General features: G+C 52.0%; 1 protein-coding gene and 1 long non-coding RNA gene across 2 annotated transcripts; both read right to left on the minus strand.

Annotated features, from left to right (window-relative positions):
• Positions 1-1,392: 1,392 nt before the first annotated feature.
• On the minus strand, positions 1,393-20,075 carry LOC122923103 (phospholipid scramblase 3-like). Its single transcript, XM_044273830.1, has 6 exons — positions 20,037-20,075; positions 18,418-18,445; positions 13,766-13,947; positions 13,396-13,557; positions 9,025-9,153; positions 1,393-1,876 (listed from the first exon to the last, which is right to left on the minus strand). Exons 1-6 carry the CDS (start codon positions 20,052-20,054, stop codon positions 1,823-1,825), a joined length of 573 nt encoding a protein of 190 aa, XP_044129765.1. The 5' UTR covers positions 20,055-20,075; the 3' UTR covers positions 1,393-1,822.
• Position 20,076: 1 nt separating this feature from the next.
• On the minus strand, positions 20,077-22,084 carry LOC122923104. The gene is made up of 3 exons (XR_006387230.1): positions 22,062-22,084; positions 21,645-21,916; positions 20,077-20,201 (listed from the first exon to the last, which is right to left on the minus strand). It is a non-coding gene; the product is annotated as an uncharacterized LOC122923104 (long non-coding RNA).
• Positions 22,085-22,283: the final 199 nt, after the last annotated feature.

Genomic DNA, 22,283 nt, shown 5'->3' on the forward strand with positions numbered 1-22,283 from the left:
GACATATTCCGTAGACTTCATAACACATAATACCTTCTCTCCCTGGGAGGAGGAACTTGGTGTCCTAGACCTAACCAAGCAGATGAGGGACGGTTCCGAATTTGTAAGAAAATCCCTGAATAATGAGCAATGGCGAGAGACCCAGTTCAGGATTATGCACAGAGCGACCTACACTTTTAACCTATCCCCCAAGGATGCCCCGGCCCACTATCTAAGACAGTGCCCCATATGGTCCCTCTCAAGAGCAGGGCTCTTACATAGACTGTGGGGCTGCCCGAACCTAAAGTCAATTTGGTCGCAAGCAGTGAAATACATTTTGACAGTCTGGGGAGTGAAGGTGCTACTGACACCAGAGCAGAGCGTCCCTCACTATATACCCAGGGTACAAACAGGCGCAGAGGGACCAGGGCTAGCCGAAAAGGGCATACACATACTGCTCATGTCAGGGGAAAAATCCATTCTAAAGCATTGGTTACCAACTACGTCCCCGCCGTGGGATGAAGTGTTAGGGACCATGACACAAGTGCTCCACATGGAGAGGATAGAAATGGAAAGGTACAAAGAAAGGGAAAGTAGTAAGTTCACCAAAAAATGGAGAAAATTCATTGAATCTACATTGTCAGAGGGAGAGATCAGGGACCTGACGCCCTTCACTCAGAGCACATGGTACCTAGAGGCACAACTAGGAGGGAAAATGGAAGTCTAGGGAATGGAGAGATGGCCCAATACTAAAATTGTGGAACCCGAGACGCAAGACTTCACTGATAAGATCTCATTTGTGGGGGGCGGAGGGATGTTTTCTCTTTTGGAGCTAGGTTACATTATCAAAATGTGAATAGGGGCATGCTAATACTCTCATCTTGTGTTTACTATGAACATGGATGGATATTCTATATGTCCGCTATATTTCATGCCTTGTTCTCAAAAAACAAACGAAAAAAAAACTGGTCCCCTATGTACAATACTGAGTGACACTGCCACCTGATGGCCGTACTGAATCCTCCAGCTTCCCTAGTACTGGTGGGTCTCCAGCTGATGGGACCTGGTATGGTGGAGAGGGGGTCTCCTGGGACCACAGGGTTGGACTACTAACCAGCAGGAGTCCCTGTCTGCATCCATATTGAGTCTGGTACTTGTAGTGCACACAGCCCAAGCATGTTCTGTACTGATGAGGGTTAAAACCCTGGAGCTGTGTACACACGAGGGTCTCTGGTTTGGCCTCTAGCCATGTTTCACGGGTCTGGGAATGACTTACAGGGGGTTACCTATAGGTGGCGCTGGAGAGAAGGGTTTCCATGAAGCTTTGCATGTTAGGCCTCCTCCTGTGGATCTCCACAATAAGAAGCGGTGCGCCCAGATCTGGGACACATCCCGCCATCCTCAGAGGCGTCAGGCAGCAGATACAGCATTTATTCAGCCTTTATACATATAATACAGCTCATTATCGCACATCCGGTACATACACTGTCTGGGAATGCAGGTTGTCAGAACAATACACATCATCCATATTAGACTGGTTTCTCTTAAAGTCCCAGTGGCTTGTTAAACCTCCCAGCCCATGACCATCCATGGTCCACGTCCAGCCCTCCACGGTGGCACCATTCCTCAGGTGTATAGTGGGTCGATGCTCTTCAGTGTGAGGATTTAGTGAGCCAGGTGAGATGTTCTTCAGTATTAGTGGTTAGTATGAGGAGAACTGCCCTGGGAATGCTGGGTGTGATGCTCTGCAATGCTGAGGATGATATATGATGCTCTGCGGAGAAGGTGCTCAGATACATGTAGCTGCATACATGGGACATTGGTGAGATGTGCTGCAGGAGTATCAGTTACGTGCTTGTCTCTGCAGTTCCGTTCTCTTTGATTTAATGAGATTTTCCTGAAAGAGGAAATCAAAGTCAAATCTGATCATTATAAGGGAAGGTGAGAGAGAGGAAGAGGAAGAGTAAAGAAGAAGCAGTGGAGAGAGTAAGTGGAGGGAAAGAGCCAAAGAAAAAGAATAGGAAGAGTAATCTATTGCAGAAGAAGGGGAAAGCAAAAACAGGGAACGGTAGAGAAAGAAGAATAGTTATGGGTGCAGGAGGAAGAAGTGAGAAGGATTAGTGGTGAAGTGTGATGGGGAGATGAGAGGAAAAAGGCAAAGGAAAAATCAGGAGAAGAGGGAAAAGAGGTGGAGGAAGGGTATGAGGAAGACAATAAGGAGGAGAAAGAGCCACGCACTCACAAAGTTACCCCGCCTCAGATAGTAATAGTGCCCTACGGTTATGGCTCAGGCAGATACGTAGTTACAGGTGTGGTCTGATTACACACTGGCTCATGCCACAAGAACGCTCCCACAGACTACTTTTGAGTTGGTGAGAGATTGGTGACTGCTAGCTGTTAGACCGGTGGCCCGTGCCAACCACCATCCTACTTCACCAGGTGGCTAATGCCAATGCTGCTCCGGAGGTCCACACATGTCACATTCCATCTATTTGTTGCAGGCCATTGCCTGTGTTTTCTGGCTTAGCCTCTCCGGTCTACCCATAGGGTAACCACCTTAAAGTTCTAACACACAATCCTAATCTTCACCAGCCAATTGCAGGTAATCCTGGAACACTTAAGGCATCTTCCTATGCGAGAAGGTGCCTGAGCAATAGGTTCGTCCAGCTAGCTAGTCCCTGCAATGGTGTGTGGTTAGTTTTTTTTGCCTGTGGTTGCGTTTTTTTATGTACTGACTTCTGCCCGATTCCTGACTTTGCTTCTCTAATGCCTGACCCGACCTCTGTCTAATTACTGTGTTATGGACTATTGATACAAAATGGATACTTGCTTGTTGAGGACTATGTTTAGCTAAGATGGCGGCCAGACATTCAGCCAACACCTATAAACTAGAATCTTACTTTGTGTTTTATCATGTGTTTCTTTGTGGTTTCCGTTCAGCTCAAGCAAGCAGTTTCAAAGAAAGAAGAAGAAGTAACGGTTTCACCCACCAGCAAGGGGGGAGGGGGGGGGAACTTCCTCTTGTCATCAATATTACAGAAAAGTTAAGAGTTTATAGCCAATAGAAAAGATACCGCCACCTTACACCCCCCACTCCTTTCCGTCCTATATACTGTATGCTGTTCCTCAAATAAACTAGAGATCCTGTTTTAACTCCGAGCAGTGTGTTGTCTCAGTTTGATCTCTCCGTGCACGTACATTAATTAATTTGGAGCAGTACATCAACCGAACTGGCAGCTTGGCCAGAACCAGAACAATTTTGGCGCCCAACGTGGGGCTCGAGGATTGGACCCTCTGTTCCCGTACCCCCAGAGACCAGACGAGGAGAGGCGCACTAACGGACACCGGGATCACAACCCGTGATATGAGGTAAGAAAATGGAGTCATCTTGCCTATAAAGTGTCCCCTGGTGTAGCATCTTGGTGTTCGTCTGAGGTAGGGGTGCGGAAGCAGTCTGGGACGTCCTCGAGGGCATGAAAGTAAGAACCCCATATGTTTTTTAAAGTCTTGATGTACTGTGTTGTGCCTATAAGTTGTGAAGACCCTGTTGACAAGTATCATTGACTGAGACACAGAGTTCTCCTGTGTGCCTGTATCGGAGTTCAGCCCGGTGTCTGACTCAAATCTCCATAAAGGAGACGATCACAGATGGGTAGAGAGCGATTCGCGGTAGCCCAGTGTGCTGACCAGGACTCAAAGGTCTTCACGTCCAGTGATTACTCTATGCAGGGGTCTTTAGGCGGCTTCAGTAGGTACGAGAGATAATGGGAAATGAGGAAAGTGTCCCGAAGGGCTACTGTTCACCTGAACAGTACGTGGCGGACAGGAGAGGCAAATGTTTCATAAAAGGATTAACTAAGTTGGAGGAGAGTTATAGTGTCTGTAAAGGAGGCATCCTATGTAGTGCCACCTGGCAAGTGTTGTTAAACGAGAAGAGGGGGAAGTTAGAGGATGATAAATTGACAGACATGGTCCGTGTGTTGTTGGACTGTAGTAAAGAATTTGAACAGACCGGGGGGGGGGGGGGGGGGGGAACTAAATTTTGATGAGAAAAGACAGAGATATTTCTGTAAACCTGGTGTTGCATTGATACATGACTAGCCACCACCCTATAATGGCGCCGGGAAGAAAGCAGGTGGGTGGACCTGCAAAACATGTGGTCAACAGAATCCCTCCTCCCGTGATACGTGCCTTCCCTGTGGGGTTCCCCACCCACAAAACCACACCTTGGTAACTACTCCCCGGCACGTCCCATCACTTCCCGTGTTAGCTACAGCACCATCTTGTCCCCAGGCAACGCCCATGAACGGACCTTTAATATCATTCGGTCCGGACCCCCCCGTCACTCCTATGTCACCCCTAGTGTCCCGGTGATCTCTATGCTGTACCCGATGATAAACGCGGATGGCACTTTTATGACTCCCCGCTAGATCATGACCCCCACACCCATAATGGTGGGAGGTCAAACAGAAGAGCCCGATCAAACGCAGTCTGATGAGGCAGTAGAATCTGTGTCGGGCACAAGGACTCCCTTTCCCCAATTGGCACCATGGAACGGGGGTAGTTGCACTGATGCACAGAACCCAAACACCGCCAGTCTCAGATTACTGCATTGCAAAGAAACATGCAAGATCTAGAGAGGGGCAATTACAAAACTCTTAGGGAAGCCCTGGCACTAACACGTCCCCAGGGCCTGCCCAAATATGTGTCCTTCACCCCACAACAGTTATTCACCATAGTGAATTTACTGCCTGACCCCGAGACCCACCCAATGCCATATTACAGGAAATTGTGTCATGTGCACCAAACCTATGGATGTACATGGTCGGACCTGCAAAGTATAGTGGAGAATAAGACCGGTGAATACTGCTCACTGATAACTTATTTATTTTATGCACTTATATAGCGCTACTATATTTCGCAGCGCTTTACAGACAAATAGACAAAAGCTAAATTAGCAGATCATTCCACCACATTGCAGGACAGCTGCGGGGGATCAGTTGACCCCCACCTTTTTTCTTTTCTCAGAAATGTTAGTTTCTTCTGTGTTAGTTTAAAATCCTCTTTCTGATAAGAAACTGTCTCGCTTCTTGGTCTTTGTGGTTTTTGCTCAAATTATGTGACACCCACGGCTGCCGGATGCCTGACAATAAAATTCTGCACTGATTCATATGAGCAAGGGGATTCGCTGCAAACCATTTTGCACCTCATCCCCAATACTCTCTGGGCCAGAGGACCCCAGGATATCGGATGCCTCAATGTCCCACCAGAAGGACCCCAAAGTCCTACCATACAAAGAGACTGGACCCAATAGCCAGGGAAGCCCCTTCCTGTGTCAGAGCTGTACATGCAGCCAGTGCCCTGCTGGCCACCACTTCTGATATGGTACTAGGCCACCCCCTCACTATCCTAGCACCACATCACATTGCTGCCATTCTCCAACAAAACACAACCTAGGCATCTGCCTAATCAACGTCACCTATGGTTGCAAGGTAGCCTGCTCCTACCTGATAATGTCACTATTCAAAGATGTCACATCCTCAATCCTGCTCCTCTTCTCCCTCTTCCAAGGGGGGAGTATACTGGAGAATCTGAAGATTTTATTGATCTACAGGCACACTCGAGCCGACACCTCTGAAGCCAGAGGAAAGACCCTAGCTGATCAAGCAGCAAAGCAAGTAGCAGTGAAAGAGGAAGACGAACAGCCCTCAAGTCTTGATAGCAACAGAGTCCACAACAGACCTAACACAGAGACCAAAAGAGGTCTCCTGGGACCTGCTAGTCCAGTTACAGAAGCAGGCCACGCCACAAGAAAAGTTGGATTGGCTAAAAGAGTCAGCCCAAGAAGAGAAAGAATCTGGACTGTGGACCCAAGGAAAGAGAGCATCTCTGCCCAAAGCTTTCTATCCTCTGATAGCTTCAGTAGCTCATGGGCCCACCCACCAATCTAAGACCATCATGAAAGAACTAATAGACAAAATATGGGTGGCCCCAGGTATAACCCCTGTCCTGGTGAGGCATACTCAGTCTTGCCTCATCTGTGCGCAGTGCAACCCGGGAAGACCTGAGCCTACACCAACCAAATGTCTCCCCAAAGCCCAGTACCCGTTACAACGGTCAAATTGACCACATCCAGATGCCAATGTGCCAAGGGTTTCAATATGTGCTAGTAGTGGTAGACTTGTTCTCTGGGTGGCCAGAAGCCTACCCCGTCCGAAATCAGACAGCCACAACAGCTGCTAAGAAACTGATGCAGGAGCTTGTCTGTAGGTTCGGAGTACCTGAGGTCATTGAGAGTGATCAGGGCCCAGCATTCACTGCTAGTCTAACCCAAGAAGTCTGGAAGATGGTAGGGTCACACTTAGCCTATCACACACCCTACAGACCCCAAAGCGGCGACAAAGTCAAAGGACTGAACGGGGAACTGAAGTCCAAGATGCTGAAAATGACTGGGGAGACAGGGCTCAGTTGGGTACAATGCCTGCCAATAGCACTATTTTCAGTTAGACACACCCCTAGGCCTCCACACCAAATCTTGTTTGGGACACGGCCTAGGATGGGACAGTACTTCCCACGGCAATTGCAAATGCATTATGAATCTGTTGCTAAATATGTGATTGCCCCGAGTAAACAATTGTCTAACATACGTGCACAAGTTTTCTCTTCCATTCCAGATCCTGACTCCCTAGAGGGAAGCCACACTCTCAAACCTGGAGAGTGGGTGGTGGTCAAGAAACACGTCAGAAACACCCTCGAACCACGATACGAGGGGCCTTACCAGGTGTTGCTGACTACCCCGACCTCTGTGAAACTCGAAGGGAGGCCTACCTGGATCCACGCCTCACATTGTAAAAGAGTAAAGACTGTCCCGACGACCCTGGAACAATAAGCCATGAGGGTCCACCTACTGATCATGACTTTGACAGTGGGCATATCAGCAGTGTTTACACCACTGGGTGATGAATGGGACAATTCACTGACACGGCACCATCACATTCTAGTCCAGGGGTTGAGACACTCAGAGATTGTTGGATCTGTACCCACAGTCCCGTGAGCTCAGCCAGTATGCCTCATGTTGCAATACCCCTGGACCTTTCTGAACTGATTGACCTGTCTAATTCTACCATCTTTCTCACTACCATACACCAAGTTAAATCCAGTACAAACAAGGACAGGGAAGTGGCCTTACCTGTTGCAGGGTGGGCAGATGCCCCATGGCTCATGATAAACAGACCAGGACCCTCGGTAGATTATAGCTCTACTCCTTGGCAAGAGGGACACTGGGCTAATGTCACACGTTTTCCTAGCTGGACACACTGTTATTGTCTCCAAGTACAAAGGGATGACATTTAGTCCGCACATACACTCAGGTTGCGATGATTCAGAAACAGACAGCCACGTGCAGTGTATTGGTGTAGATGCTGAGAACGGAAAGGATCTGCCCTGTAACCACCGTACTGTACAGGATCTCCGGACAGGTATATCAGCTAACGACACCGAAGGTCAGTCAAAAGGATATGAGTTGGCGAAAGGGACACAATTAGCCAAACTAATTACCCGATTATTCAATGGCACAGCAGTAGCAGTTCCAGAAGACATATACTTAGTTTGTGGACACAAAGCGTACAAATGGTTATCCCAGAATGTCACAGGACCGTGCACCATCGCCAGGCTTACTCCTGCCAGCTTTATAGTACCACACTCTGACATTGGCATAAATGCAGTACCTAAACACACCTTGTATCGTAGGGCCAAAGATACCACACCCAGACCAAATGGCAAGCCACATGTAGTAGAGACGAGCATTACCAACAAACTGTTAGTGCCATCTTCATATATCCCATGATAGCGCAGATGTGGGGTCATCTGGTAGTAGCAACAGACGACCTGGATGACCAAATATGGGAAGTGATGAGACTTATGAATACCTCAAACATTGTGCAAACCAGTTAATCATTGTCACCAACCAACACACATTAGTTCTAGATTACGTTACAGCTAAAGATGGAGGCATGTGCCAGGTCGTGGGACCCTCTTGTTGCCATTACATAGACCCGCAGGGTAATTTGCAAGTTAAGGTGGGTCTAGAGAAGATGGCGGATCTAAGGGATAAATGGCTGGACGCACATAAAGCTGGTAAAGATACATGGTGGTCTGATAACTGGTTACAAGGTATTGGGGGTTGGCTCATGGGAGGGGGGGGAGAACTTCCTCTTGTCATCAATGTTACAGAAAAGTATAGAGTTTATAGCCAATAGAAAAGATACCCGCCACCTTACACCCCCCACTCCCCCCCCCCGTCCTATATACTGTCTGCTGTTCCTCAAATAAACCAGAGATCCTGTTATAACCCCGAGCTGCGGGTTGTCTCAGTTTGATCTCTCCGTGCACGTACATTAATTAGTTTGGAGCAGTACATCAACCGAACTGGCAGCTTGGCCAGAACCAGAACACTGTATTGACCCATTGCTGTCTGCTCTGACCTCAGACCACATAATTCCACAATTTCAACCGTGACCTATCCCGGAATACGATTTTGCGCTCCTCAGGATGGAGTCGTATCCTCACTAAGAGACCAATCCTACCGACCATCACGACTCATCTTCTGCTCACCCGGAAGATCACCCTCATCAAACATGGAGACAACTACTCACCAGGTACAAGGAGGAGCCCAACAACATGGCCTTCATTGTCACCTCCAGGCCCATCTATCACCATCCTCCAGAATCCTCTGTCCTCCTCTAGACCCATCTATCCCCATCCTCCAGACTCCTCTGTCCTCCTCCAGACCCATCTATCACCATCCTCCAGACTCCTCTGTCCTCCTCCAGACCCATCTATCACCATCCTCCAGACTCCTCTGTCTTCCTCCAGTCTCCTATCACTGTCCAAGACTCTCATCTATCACCGCTGTGCATACCGTGGGCGCCATGGACTCAGGATGGAGTCGTGGCTTCACTAAGAGACCAATCCTACCGACCATCACGACTCATCTTCTGCTCACCCTGAAGGTCACCCTCATCAAAGATGGAGACAACTACTCACCAGGTACAAGGAGGAGCCCAACAACATGGCCTTCATTGTCACCTCCAGGTCCAATGGGAAAGTAAGCAAAAGATGATCAGTCTCCTTCCGTATCATCCCCACCACATGCTGCTCATCCGGAGACTTCACCTGAGAGACAGAGATGGGAGAAACGCCTGAAAAATGTCACCCTGCAGGGGGCGGGGCAGGCTCATAGCTCTCCCCTGTCTGTATCACCCTGCAGGGGGAGGGGCAGGCTCATAGCTCTCTCCTGTCTGTATCACCCTGCAGGGGGAGGGGCAGGCTCATAGCTCTCTTCTGTCTGTATCACCCTGCAGGAGGAGGGGCAGGCTCATAGCTCTCTTCTGTCTGTATCACCCTGCAGAGGGCGGGGCAGGCTCATAGCTCTCCTCTGTCTGTATCTCCCTGCAGGAGGAGGGGCAGGCTCATAGCTCTCTTCTATCTGTATCACCCTGCAGTGGGAGGGGCAGGCTCATAGCGCTCCTCTGTCTGTATCACCCTGCAGGAGGAGGGGCAGGCTCATAGCGCTCCTCTGTCTGTATCACCCTGCAGGAGGAGGGGCAAGCTCAGAGCTCTCTTCTGTCTGTATCACCCTGCAGGAGGAGGGGCAGGCTCATAGCTCTCTTCTGTCTGTATCACCCTGCAGGAGCAGGGGCAGGCTCATAGCTCTCTTCTGTCTGTATCACCCTGCAGGAGGAGGGGCAGGCTCATAGCTCTCTTCTGTCTGTATCACCCTGCAGGAGGAGGGGCAGGCTCATAGCTCTCTTCTGTCTGTATCACCTTGCAGGAGGAGGGGCAGGCTCATAGCTCTCTTCTGTCTGTATCACCCTGCAGGAGGAGGGGCAGGCTCATAGCGCTCTTCTGTCTGTATCACCCTGCAGGATGAGGGGCAGGCTCATAGCTCTCTTCTGTCTGTATCACCCTGCAGGAGGAGGGGCAGGCTCATAGCTCTCTTCTGTCTGTATCACCCTGCAGGAGGAGGGGCAGGCTCATAGCTCTCTTCTGTCTGTATCACCCTGCAGGATGAGGGGCAGGCTCATAGCTCTTCTGTCTGTATCACCCTGCAGGATGAGGGGCAGGCTCATAGCTCTTGTCTGTATCACCTGCAGGAGGAGGGGCAGGCTCATAGCTCTGTCTGTCTGTATCCACCCTGCAGGAGGAGGGGCAGGCTCATAGCTCTCCTCTGTCTGTATCACCCTGCAGGAGGAGGGGCAGGCTCATAGCTCTCCTCTGTCTGTATCACCCTGCAGGGCTCTAGTCTCCTCTGTCGTATCACCCTGCAGGAGGAGGGCAGGCTCATAGCTCTCCTCTGTCTGTATCACCCTGCAGGAGGAGGGGCAGGCTCATAGCTCTCTTCTATCTGTATCACCCTGCAGGAGGAGGGGCAGGCTCATAGCTCTCTTCTATCTGTATCACCCTGCAGGATGAGGGGCAGGCTCATAGCTCTCTTCTATCTGTATCACCCTGCAGGAGGAGGGGCAGGCTCATAGCTCTCTTCTATCTGTATCACCCTGCAGGAGGAGGGGCAGGCTCATAGCTCTCTTCTATCTGTATCACCCTGCAGGATGAGGGGCAGGCTCATAGCTCTCTTCTAGTCTGTATCACCCTGCAGGAGGAGGGGCCAGGCTCATAGCTCTCTTCTGTCTGTATCACCCTGCAGGAGGAGGGGCAGGCTCATAGCTCTCTTCTGTCTGTATCACCCTGCAGGAGGAGGGGCAGGCTCATAGCTCTCTTCTGTCTGTATCACCCTGCAGGAGGAGGGCAGGCTCATAGCTCTCTTCTGTCTGTATCACCCTGCAGGAGGAGGGGCAGGCTCATAGCTCTCTTCTGTCTGTATCACCCTGCAGGAGGAGGGGCAGGCTCACAGCGCTCTTCTGTCTGTATCACCCTGCAGGATGAGGGGCAGGCTCATAGCTCTCTTCTGTCTGTATCACCCTGCAGGAGGAGGGGCAGGCTCATAGCTCTCTTCTGTCTGTATCACCCTGCAGGAGGAGGGGCAGGCTCATAGCTCTCCTCTGTCTGTATCACCCTGCAGGAGGAGGGGCAGGCTCATAGCTCTCTTCTATCTGTATCACCCTGCAGGAGGAGGGGCAGGCTCATAGCTCTCCTCTGTCTGTATCACCCTGCAGGAGCAGGGGCAGGCTCATAGCTCTCTTCTATCTGTATCACCCTGCAGGAGGAGGGGCAGGCTCATAGCTCTCCTCTGTCTGTATCACCCTGCAGGAGGAGGGGCAGGCTCATAGCTCTCTTCTGTCTGTATCACCCTGCAGGAGGAGGGGCAGGCTCATAGCTCTCTTCTGTCTGTATCACCCTGCAGGGGGAGGGGCAGGCTCATAGCTCTCTTCTGTCTGTATCACCCTGCAGGAGGAGGGGCAGGCTCATAGCGCTCTTCTGTCTGTATCACCCTGCAGGATGAGGGGCAGGCTCATAGCTCTCTTCTGTCTGTATCACCCTGCAGGAGGAGGGGCAGGCTCATAGCTCTCTTCTGTCTGTATCACCCTGCAGGAGGAGGGGCAGGCTCATAGCTCTCCTCTGTCTGTATCACCCTGCAGGAGGAGGGGCAGGCTCATAGCTCTCCTCTGTCTGTATCACCCTGCAGGAGGAGGGGCAGGCTCATAGCTCTCTTCTGTCTGTATCACCCTGCAGGAGGAGGGGCAGGCTCATAGCTCTCTTCTGTCTGTATCACCCTGCAGGGGAGGGGCAGGCTCATAGCTCTCTTCTGTCTGTATCACCCTGCAGGAGGAGGGGCAGGCTCATAGCGCTCTTCTGTCTGTATCACCCTGCAGGATGAGGGGGCAGGCTCATAGCTCTCTTCTGTCTGTATCACCCTGCAGGAGGAGGGGCAGGCTCATAGCTCTCTTCTGTCTGTATCACCCTGCAGGAGGAGGGGCAGGCTCATAGCTCTCCTCTGTCTGTATCACCCTGCAGGATGAGGGGCAGGCTCATAGCTCTCTTCTATCTGTATCACCCTGCAGGAGGAGGGGCAGGCTCATAGCTCTCCTCTGTCTGTATCACCCTGCAGGAGCAGGGGCAGGCTCATAGCTCTCTTCTATCTGTATCACCCTGCAGGAGGAGGGGCAGGCTCATAGCTCTCCTCTGTCTGTATCACCCTGCAGGGAGGAGGGGCAGGCTCATAGCTCTCTTCTGTCTGTATCGCCCTGCAGGAGAAGGGGCAGGCTCATAGCTCTCTTCTGTCTGTATCACCCTGCAGGGGGAGGGGCAGCTCATAGCTCTCTTCTATCTATATCACCCTGCAGGAGGAGGGGCAGGCTCATAGCTCTGTCTGTCTGTATCACCCTGCAGGAGGAGGGGCAGGCTCATAGCTCTCGTCTGTCTGTATCACCCTGCAGGGGGGCGGGGCAGGCTCATAGCTCTCTTCTGTCTGTATCACCCTGCAGGAGGAGGGGCAGGCTCATAGCTCTCTTCTGTCTGTATCACCCTGCAGGAGGAGGGGCAGGCTCATAGCGCTTTTCTGTCTGTATCACCCTGCAGGGGGAGGGGCAGGCTCATAGCTCTCTACTGTCTGTATCGCCCTGAAGGAGAAGGGGCAGGCTCATAGCTCTCTTCTGTCTGTATCACCCTGCAGGATGAGGGGCAGGCTCATAGCTCTCTTCTATCTATATCACCCTGCAGGAGGAGGGGCAGGCTCATAGCTCTGTCTGTCTGTATCACCCTGCAGGAGGAGGGGCAGGCTCATAGCTCCCTTCTGTCTGTATCACCCTGCAGAAGGAGGGGCAGGCTCATAGCTCTCTTCTGTCTGTATCACCCTGCAGGAGGAGGGGCAGGCTCATAGCTCTCTTCTGTCTGTATCACCCTGCAGGAGGAGGGGCAGGCTCATAGCTCCCTTCTGTCTGTATCACCCTGCAGGAGGAGGGGCAGGCTCATAGCTCTCCTCTGTCTGTATCACCCTGCAGGAGGAGGGGCAGGCTCATAGCTCTCTTCTGTCTGTATCACCCTGCAGGGGGAGGGGCAGGCTCATAGCTCTCTTCTATCTGTATCACCCTGCAGGGGGAGGGGCGGGCTCATAGCTCTCTTCTGTCTGTATCACCCTGCAGGAGGAGGGGCAGGCTTAGAGCTCTCTTCTATCTGTATCACCCTGCAGGGGGAGGGGCAGGCTCATAGCTCTCCTCTGTCTGTATCACCCTGCAGGAGGAGGGGCAGGCTCATAGCTCTCTTCTGTCTGTATCACCCTGCAGTGGGAGGGGCAGGCTCACAGCTCTCTTCTGTCTGTATCACCCTGCAGGAGGAGGGGCAGGCTCATAGCTCTCTTCTGTCTGTATCACCCTGCAGGGGGAGGGGCAGGCTCATAGCTATTTTCTGTCTGTATCACCCTGCAGTGGGAGGGGCGGATATGTTTTGTTCTATATTTACCTCAAAGCTGACGTTGCCGAAGATGCTGTTCTGGAAGCTGGGCCCCAGGATGATGAGGGTGACCTGCTTGGAGGTATTCATCAATGACAGGTGGGTGACCAGATTGTTCCAATGCACCTTGACGAATCCGATCAGCTGCCCCGAGGGGCCGTGCACCTCCATCTGGAAGAAGACGATCATGGCGTCAGGTTATCGACCTCTCAGTACCTGTTGTAATCTCTGATGTGCCCATCAGAGGGCGCCACACATTACGGTGGCAGATCTCAGGGGACGCAGGGTGTCAGGAATACAAGGGTGACTGTTGGGGACCCTGTAATCTGCCGTGACCAGGAGACAGTGCCCCACACCCCGCGGACACTTCCAGCCTCACCTCCCGGGTGCAGGTGCAGCCGCAGTTCTCCAGCAGATGCAGGACCTCGTTGTTGCTGTTGTCTCGTATCCTGACATCATAGAGGGGTCCGCAGCACACCACGTTCTGCTCCGCCTGGAATAGTCGCTGACCAACCAGATTCAGCACCTCAAAGGAGAAGCCCCAGCCCTGCGACACCGAGACTGGAGGGAAGACACCGGGAGTCAGAACCATAATCAGAAACCCAGTGCAGGAAGACACTGAAATAAGCCACATCTACAGAGACCGACAGCCTGGTCTGAACTCTGCTCTAGAGCCCGAGACACTACAGGGGCTGGAGGGGATGAGGCCGGAGGACACTGAGATGTACTAACCACTAGACTGCAGGACAGGACCACCAAAACACAGAGCCAGCACTAACCACTAGACTGCAGGACAGGACCACCAAAACACTGGGAGCCAGCACTAACCACTAGACTGCAGGACTAAACCACCAAAACACTGGGAGCCAGCACTAACCACTAGACTGCAGGACTAAACACCAAAACACTGAGAGCCAGCACTAACCACTAGACTGCAGGACAGGACCACCAAAACACAGAGCCAGCACTAACCACTAGACTGCAGGACAACCACCAAAACACGAGCCAGCACTAACCACTAGACTGCAGGACAGGACCACAAAACACTGGGAGCCAGCACTAACCACTAGACTGCAGGAAACCACCAAAACACTGAGAGCCATCACTAACCACTAGACTGCAGGACTAAACCACCAAAACACTGAGAGCCAGCACTAACCACTAGACTGCAGGACTAAACCACCAAAACACTGAGAGCCAGCACTAACCACTAGACTGCAGGACAGGACCACCAAAACACTGAGAGCCAGCACTAACCACTAGACTGCAGGACAGGACCACCAAAACACTGGGAGCCAGCACTAACCACTAGACTGCAGGACAGGACCACCAAAACACTGAGAGCCAGCACTAACCACTAGACTGCAGGACAGGACCACCAAAACACTGGGAGCCAGCACTAACCACTAGACTGCAGGACTAAACCACCAAAACACAGAGCCAGCACTAACCACTAGACTGCAGGACTAAACCACCAAAACACAGAGCCAGCACTAACCACTAGACTGCAGGACAGGACCACCAAAACACTGAGAGCCAGCACTAACCACTAGACTGCAGGACAGGACCACCAAAACACTGGGAGCCAGCACTAACCACTAGACTGCAGGACAGGACCACCAAAACACTGGGAGCCAGCACTAACCACTAGACTGCAGGACAGGACCACCAAAACACAGAGACAGCACTAACCACTAGACTGCAGGACAGGACCACCAAAACACTGAGAGCCAGCACTAACCACTAGACTGCAGGACTAAACCACCAAAACACAGAGCCAGCACTAACCACTAGACTGCAGGACAGGACCACCAAAACACTGGGAGCCAGCACTAACCACTAGACAGCAGGACTAAACCACCAAAACACTGGATACCAGCACTAACCACTAGACTGCAGGACTAAACCACCAAAACACTGAGAGCCATCACTAACCACTAGACTGCAGGACTAAACCACCAAAACACTGAGAGCCAGCACTAACCACTAGACTGCAGGACTAAACCACCAAAACACTGAGAGCCACACTAACCACTAGACTGCAGGACAGGACCACCAAAACACTGGAGCCAGCACTAACCACTAGACTGCAGGACAACCACCAAAACACTGGAGACAGCACTAACCACTAGACTGCAGGACAGGACCACCAAAACACTGGAGAGCACACCACTAATGCAGGACTAAACCAAAAACACTGGAGCCAGCACTAACCACTAGACTGCAGGACTAAACCAAAACACTGGAGCCAGCACTAACTATACTGCAGGACTAAACCACCAAAACACTGGAGCCAGCACTAACCTCTAGACTGCAGGACTAAACCACCAAAACACTGGGAGCCAGCACTAACCACTAGACTGCAGGACTAAACCACCAAAACACTGAGAGCCAGCACTAACCACTAGACTGCAGGACTAAACCACCAAAACACTGGGAGCCAGCACTAAACCTCTATACTGCAGGACCTAAACCACCAAAACACGGGAGCCAGCACTAACCTCTAGACTGCAGGACTAAATCCACCAAACACTGAGAGCCAGCACTAACCACTAGACTGCAGGACTAAACCACCAAAACACTGAGAGCCAGCCACTAACACTAGACTGCAGGACTAAACCACCAAAACACTGGGAGCCAGCACTAACCACCTAGACAGCAGGACAGGACCCCAAACACTGGGAGCCAGCACTAACCACTAGACTGCAGGACCTAAACCACCAAAACACTGAGAGCCAGCACTAACCACTAGACTGCAGACAGACCACCAAAACACAGAGCCAGCACTAACCACTAGACTGCAGGACAGGACCACCAAAACACTGGGAGCCAGCACTAACCACTAGACAGCAGGACTAAACCAGTAAAACACTGGGAGCCGGCACTAACCACTAGACTGCAGGACTAGAACCAGTAAAACACTGGAGAGCTCAGCACAACACTAGACTGCCGGAAGAGCCAGCACTAACACTAGACGCAGGACAGGACCACCAAAATGGATTTACAAAACTAACAGTCTAGAGCAGGGGGTGCCCAACCTTTTTCTGGTTAGGGGCCACATTGTCAGCCTGAACCAAGTCCAAGGGGCCGAAAAAATAAAACTTAAAGGAGGTAATGGCGTATTGTACATACAGTATACATCACTACTGTCTGCTTCTAGATCCAATGGGGACAATACATGAAAGATACAGGTGGTTGGAGGCATCAAGGGCCGCAGGTTGTGCCCCCTGGTGTAGAGGATGCTCACCAGTTACCCTGCACCCGGCCCACTGACCACCAGTGCTAGTACAGACCCAAATAATAATGACAAGTGGCCGCTCCCAGTAATGCGCATGCGCTGCACTAAACCTTGTACAGAATCTAGAAACGGCCTCTACATGTACAGAGATCTCTACAGAGCAAAGCCTCATCATCTCCTCCATCAACACCGGCCCTTTAACTGTATAAAAGATACAAAATGCGGATTCCTTATAATTTCGGTGCTTTGGGGGCGTGGTCAGTCGCGTCAGTTTGTATTGAGCGTCGCTCACATCAGCGCTCAGCCTCCGTTCTCCGCCGCGCACAACTTTAGTCTCCGCTCCAAATCATCTTCTGAGCAGAAACATAACGGAGCCCATTATAGTCTGTGGGGTCCCGGGGCTCCGACCGGCTCCGTCCTTTCCGCTCTCCTGCTCCTAAACGGAGGCCGAGCGCTGGATGTGAGCGACGCCAAATACAAACTGACACGACTGACCACGCCCCCAAAGCACCGAAATTATAAGGAATCCGCATGTTTTGCTTTGTATCTTTATATCGTTTAAAGGGCCGGTGTTGATGGAGGAGATGATGGGCTTTGCTCTGTAGAGATCTCGTACATGTAGAGGCCATTTCTAGATTCTGCACAAGGTTTAGATGCAGCAGCATGCGCATTACTGGGAAGCAGGGCCGCCAGACCAGCAAACCACTAACCACTAGACTGCAGGACTAAATCACTAACACATTGGATGGAGGGGGTTGGATTGCTAAACAAGGACACAATAACAGCTAGGCTTACACTGATAAACCACCGGACACCAGGGACTGGAGTATTACACCACCGGGCACCAGGGACTGGATTATTACACCACCGGGCACCAGGGACTGGAGTATTACACCACCGGGCACCAGGGACTGGAGTATTACACCACCGGACACCAGGGGCTGGATTATTACACCACCGGGCACCAGGGACTGGATTATTACACCACCGGACACCAGGGGCTGGATTATTACACCACCGGACACCAGGGCTGGAGTATTACACCACCGGGCACCAGGGACTGGATTATTACACCACCGGACACCAGGGGCTGGATTATTACACCACCGGACACCAGGGACTGGATTATTACACCACCGGACACCAGGGACTGGAGTATTACACCACCGGGCACCAGGGACTGGAGTTTACACCACCGGGCACCAGGGACTGGAGTATTACACCACCGGCACCAGGGACTGGAGTATTACACCACCGGACACCAGGGACTGGAGTATTACACCACCGGACACCAGGGACTGGAGTATTACACCACCGGACACCAGGGACTGGAGTATTACACCACCGGACACCAGGGACTGGAGTATTACACCACCGGACACCAGGGACTGGAGTATTACACCACCGGACACCAGGGGCTGGATTATTACACCACGGACACCAGGGGCTGGATTATTACACCACCGGACACCAGGGACTATTATTACACCACGGACACCAGGGACTATATATTACACCACCGGACACCAGGGACTATATTATTACACCACTGGACACCAGGGACTATACTACACCACTGGACACCAGGGACTATATATTACACACTGGACACAGGGATATATATTGCACCACTGGACACCAGGGACTATATTATTACAACACTGGACACCAAGGACTATATTATTACACCACTGGACACCAGGGACCAGAGCAGAGTGGAACCATTAGACACTAGTCCTCCAGACACTCAGGGATACAGAGCAGATTTATCTTTAATAAATATATTTTCTTACATTTCTCTTTCACCATTAATTGGTTAACCTGAAACAGAAAACCCGTCATTAGTGAGAGGAGGTATGGAGGGCACTACAACTCCCAGGAGAGCCGGGGAGACAGACAGAGGAGACAGGCCGGGGAGACAGACAGACAGAAGAGACAGGCCGGGGAGACAGACAGAAGAGACAGGCCGGAGAGACAGACAGAAGAGACAGGCCGGAGAGACAGACAGAAGAGACAGGCCGGAGAGACAGACAGAAGAGACAGGCCGGAGAGACAGACAGAAGAGACAGGCCGGAGAGACAGACAGAAGAGACAGGCCGGAGAGACAGACAGAAGAGACAGGCCGGAGAGACAGACAGAAGAGACAGGCCGGAGAGACAGACAGAAGAGACAGGCCGGAGAGACAGACAGAAGAGACAGGCCGGGGAGACAGACAGAAGAGACAGGCCGGGGAGACAGGCCGGAGAGACAGATGGACAGAAGAGAGAAGCCGGAGAAACAGACAGACAGAAGAGACAGGCCGGGGAGACAGAAGAGACAGGCCGGGGAGACAGAAGAGACAGGCCGGGGAGACAGACGGACAGAAGAGACAGACGGACAGAAGAGACAGACCAGGGAGACAGAAGAGACAGGCTGGGGAGACAGACGGACAGAAGACAGACCAGGGAGACAGAAGAGACAGACCAGGGAGACAGAAGAGACAGACCAGGGAGACAGACGGACAGAAGAGACAGACCAGGGAGACAGACGGACAGAAGAGACAGGCCGGGGAGACAGACGGACAGAAGAGACAGGCCGGGGAGACAGACGGACAGAAGAGACAGGCCGGGGAGACAGACGGACAGAAGAGACAGGCCGGGGAGACGACGGACAGGACAGGCGGAGACAGACGGAGAAGAGGCCGGGGAGACAGACGGACAGAAGAGACAGGCCGGGGAGACAGACGGACAGAAGAGACAGGACCGGGGAGACAGACGGACAGAAGAGACAGACCGGGGAGACAGACGGACAGAAGAGACAGACCGGGGAGACAGACGGACAGAAGAGACAGACCAGGGAGACAGACGGACAGAAGAGACAGACCAGGGAGACAGACGGACAGAAGAGACAGACCGGGGAGACAGACGGACAGAAGAGACAGACCGGGGAGACAGACGGACAGAAGAGACAGACCGGGGAGACAGACGGACAGAAGAGACAGACCAGGGAGACAGACGGACAGAAGAGACAGGCAGAGGAGACAGACGGACAGAAGAGACAGACCAGGGAGACAGACGGACAGAAGAGACAGACCAGGGAGACAGACGGACAGAAGAGACAGACCAGGGAGACAGACGGACAGAAGAGACAGACCAGGGAGACAGACGGACAGAAGAGACAGGCAGAGGAGGCAGACAGAAGAGCCGGGGAGCATGCAGGAAGGCAGTCACAAGAGGGCCTCAGATGGACTCCTCATAGATGACCTCCAATGTTCTACAGCCTCTGAACCCAGGACAACGATGATGAACATTCACAGTGGGAAGGACATTTAAGACACCGGACAATAGGCATCTTGGGACGGATGATGGGCGTTACTGAGCAGCATGTGTAGAACATACAGTGGATGTCACTTTGAGTGAAGAAGGTCTCTTACCTGGAGGAGATGCTCCATGCCTGGGAAATGCCTTTCACTATTGCAGTTGTCCATTTGAAAACCTTGGTGGGGCAGATGGTGGGATGGTAACCGGGGGTGCATATGGAGTAATCAGACTGTAACTCGGGGGCTCATCAGAAACCTTAGTGTGGGCTGGTCGTGTATCTAGAAAGAGTGGGGAGACTAAATAAGAAGTTCTAGAGACCAGAACATTCATGACCCAGTAAATGGAGAGGACCCGATGATGGTGGTTAACGCCTGCCATTCCCGGTTTGAGGATGTTTTACCAGGTCATTCTCATACTATTTAAGCTAGTAACCCGTATCATTCTAACTTCGAGACCTTCTAAATATCTGTACACTGGGCAGCATTGTCTTCTACTGAGAAACAGCTTCTTCACTTTCAGGTTTCTCTAAGGCCTCATGCACACGACCGTGGTGGTTTTTGCAGTCCGCAAATTGCTGATCTGCAAAACACGGATGGCGTCTGTGCGCGTTCCGCAATTTGCAGAACGGCACGGACAGCCATTAATATAAATGCCTATTCTTGTCCGCAAAGCCGCCAAAACGGCGGCTCAGATGTGGACCAAAACAACGGACATGTGCATGAGGCCCAAGAGCTAGACATAGCCAGGTTCTTCTGTGAGATGGACATTTCCAGGTTCCTTTATCAGGATGGCTACTTCATGTTTCCCTGTTAGACGCACACCCCCATGTTCGTCCAGGACAGTGATGGCTAACCTCCGGCACTCTAGCTGTGGTGACACTACAATTCCCAGCATGCTCCAAGCAAGAGTGAATGCTGGGAGTCATAGTTTTACCACAGCTGGATTTCCGGAGGTTAGCCATCGCGGGTCTAGGACAATGGTGGCGAACCTATGGCACGGGTGCCAGAGGCGGCACGCACAGCCCTCTCTGTGGGCAACCGCACACTGGAGAAAGTCTATGGTGTATCAATATGGCTTAGACGTTTCCTGCCATTCATCAGCGCAGGGCGCACTATGAACCGCACGGGCAGCACTATGAACCGCACGGGCAGCACTATGAACCGCACGGGCAGCACTATGAACCGCACGGGCAGCACTATGAACCGCACGGGCAGCACTATGAACCGCACAGGCAGCTATGAACCGCACAGGCAGCTATGAACCGCACGGGCAGCACTATGAACCGCACGGGCAGCACTATGAACCGCACGGGCAGCACTATGAACCGCACGGGCAGCACTATGAACCGCACGGGCAGCACTATGAACCGCACGGGCAGCACTATGGGCAGCGCACTGAATGTAGGCGGGCTGGTATACCTGAATGATAAAGTACATGGAAGATAGACTATATTGGTATTTAGGTTAAACTGCCGTGTTGGCACTTCGCGATAAATAAGTGGGTTGTAGGGTTGCAGTTTGGGCGCGTGGTCTCTAAAAGTTTTGCCATCACTGGTCTAGGAGATGAACATCTCCAGATCCCTATAGAAGATGGACATCTCCAGGTTCTTCTAAGAACTGGATATTTTCATCTCCAGGTTACTCTATGAGATGGACACCCCCAGGTTCCTGCAGCAGATGGACATCTCCAGGTTACTCTATGAGATGGAGATGTCCAGATACCTCGACGAGATGTGTCCTCCCGAGTGCTGTGACTTCAGCTTGTGCCTGCAGTTCTGGCCTGGCTGATCTCCTTGCCTGGTCATCTTGTAGGCTGTAGGGTTTCCAGAACAGGAAGACATCTTGGGGTGCCATGAGGTCCACAGTGATCTGCTGGTCAGTTCTAGGCAGGTAAGTCTGCAGTATGGACACAATGTAGAGTGTGCAGGAGCAGGAGGCATGGCAGTAAATTACCTGTGGATGTCATGTTGAGGAGGCACCAGGTCCAGATATATCTAAAAGACACAACAATCAGTCCAGAATCCAAGTTGTACGGATTAGTGGGAGGAGTTGTAGGGGTCAGTGGGAGGAGTTCTCCAGTTACCCCCCCCCCCGCTCTCACTCACCCGTCTTCCTCCAGTTACCCCCGCTCTCACTCACCCGTCTCTTCCTCAGTTACCCCCGCTCTCATCACCCGTCTTCCTCAGTTACCCCCCCGCTCTCACTCACCGTCTCTTCCTCAGTTACCCCCCCGTCTCACTCACCCGTCTTTCCTCAGTACCCCCCGCTCTCACTCACCGTCTCTCCTCAGTTACCCCCGCTCTCACTAACAGTCTCTTCTTCAGTACCCCCGCTCTCATCACCCGTCTCTCCTCAGTACCC

The sequence above is a fragment of the Bufo gargarizans genome, unplaced genomic scaffold (genome assembly GCF_014858855.1).
Source record: "Bufo gargarizans isolate SCDJY-AF-19 unplaced genomic scaffold, ASM1485885v1 original_scaffold_1190_pilon, whole genome shotgun sequence".
Classification (NCBI taxonomy): Eukaryota; Metazoa; Chordata; class Amphibia; order Anura; family Bufonidae; genus Bufo; species Bufo gargarizans.

What these genes read in the sequence shown, in the direction of transcription:
- LOC122923103 (XM_044273830.1), bottom strand. An exon ending in GCTGCACCTGCACCCGGGAG is followed by an intron (nt 13,558 to 13,765) that starts GTGAGGCTGGAA and finishes GTCTTCTTCCAG; the next exon opens with ATGGAGGTGCACGGCCCCTC. An exon ending in TGGGCTCCTCCTTGTACCTG is followed by an intron (nt 1,877 to 9,024) that starts GTGAGTAGTTGT and finishes TTCCTCTTTCAG; the next exon opens with GAAAATCTCATTAAATCAAA.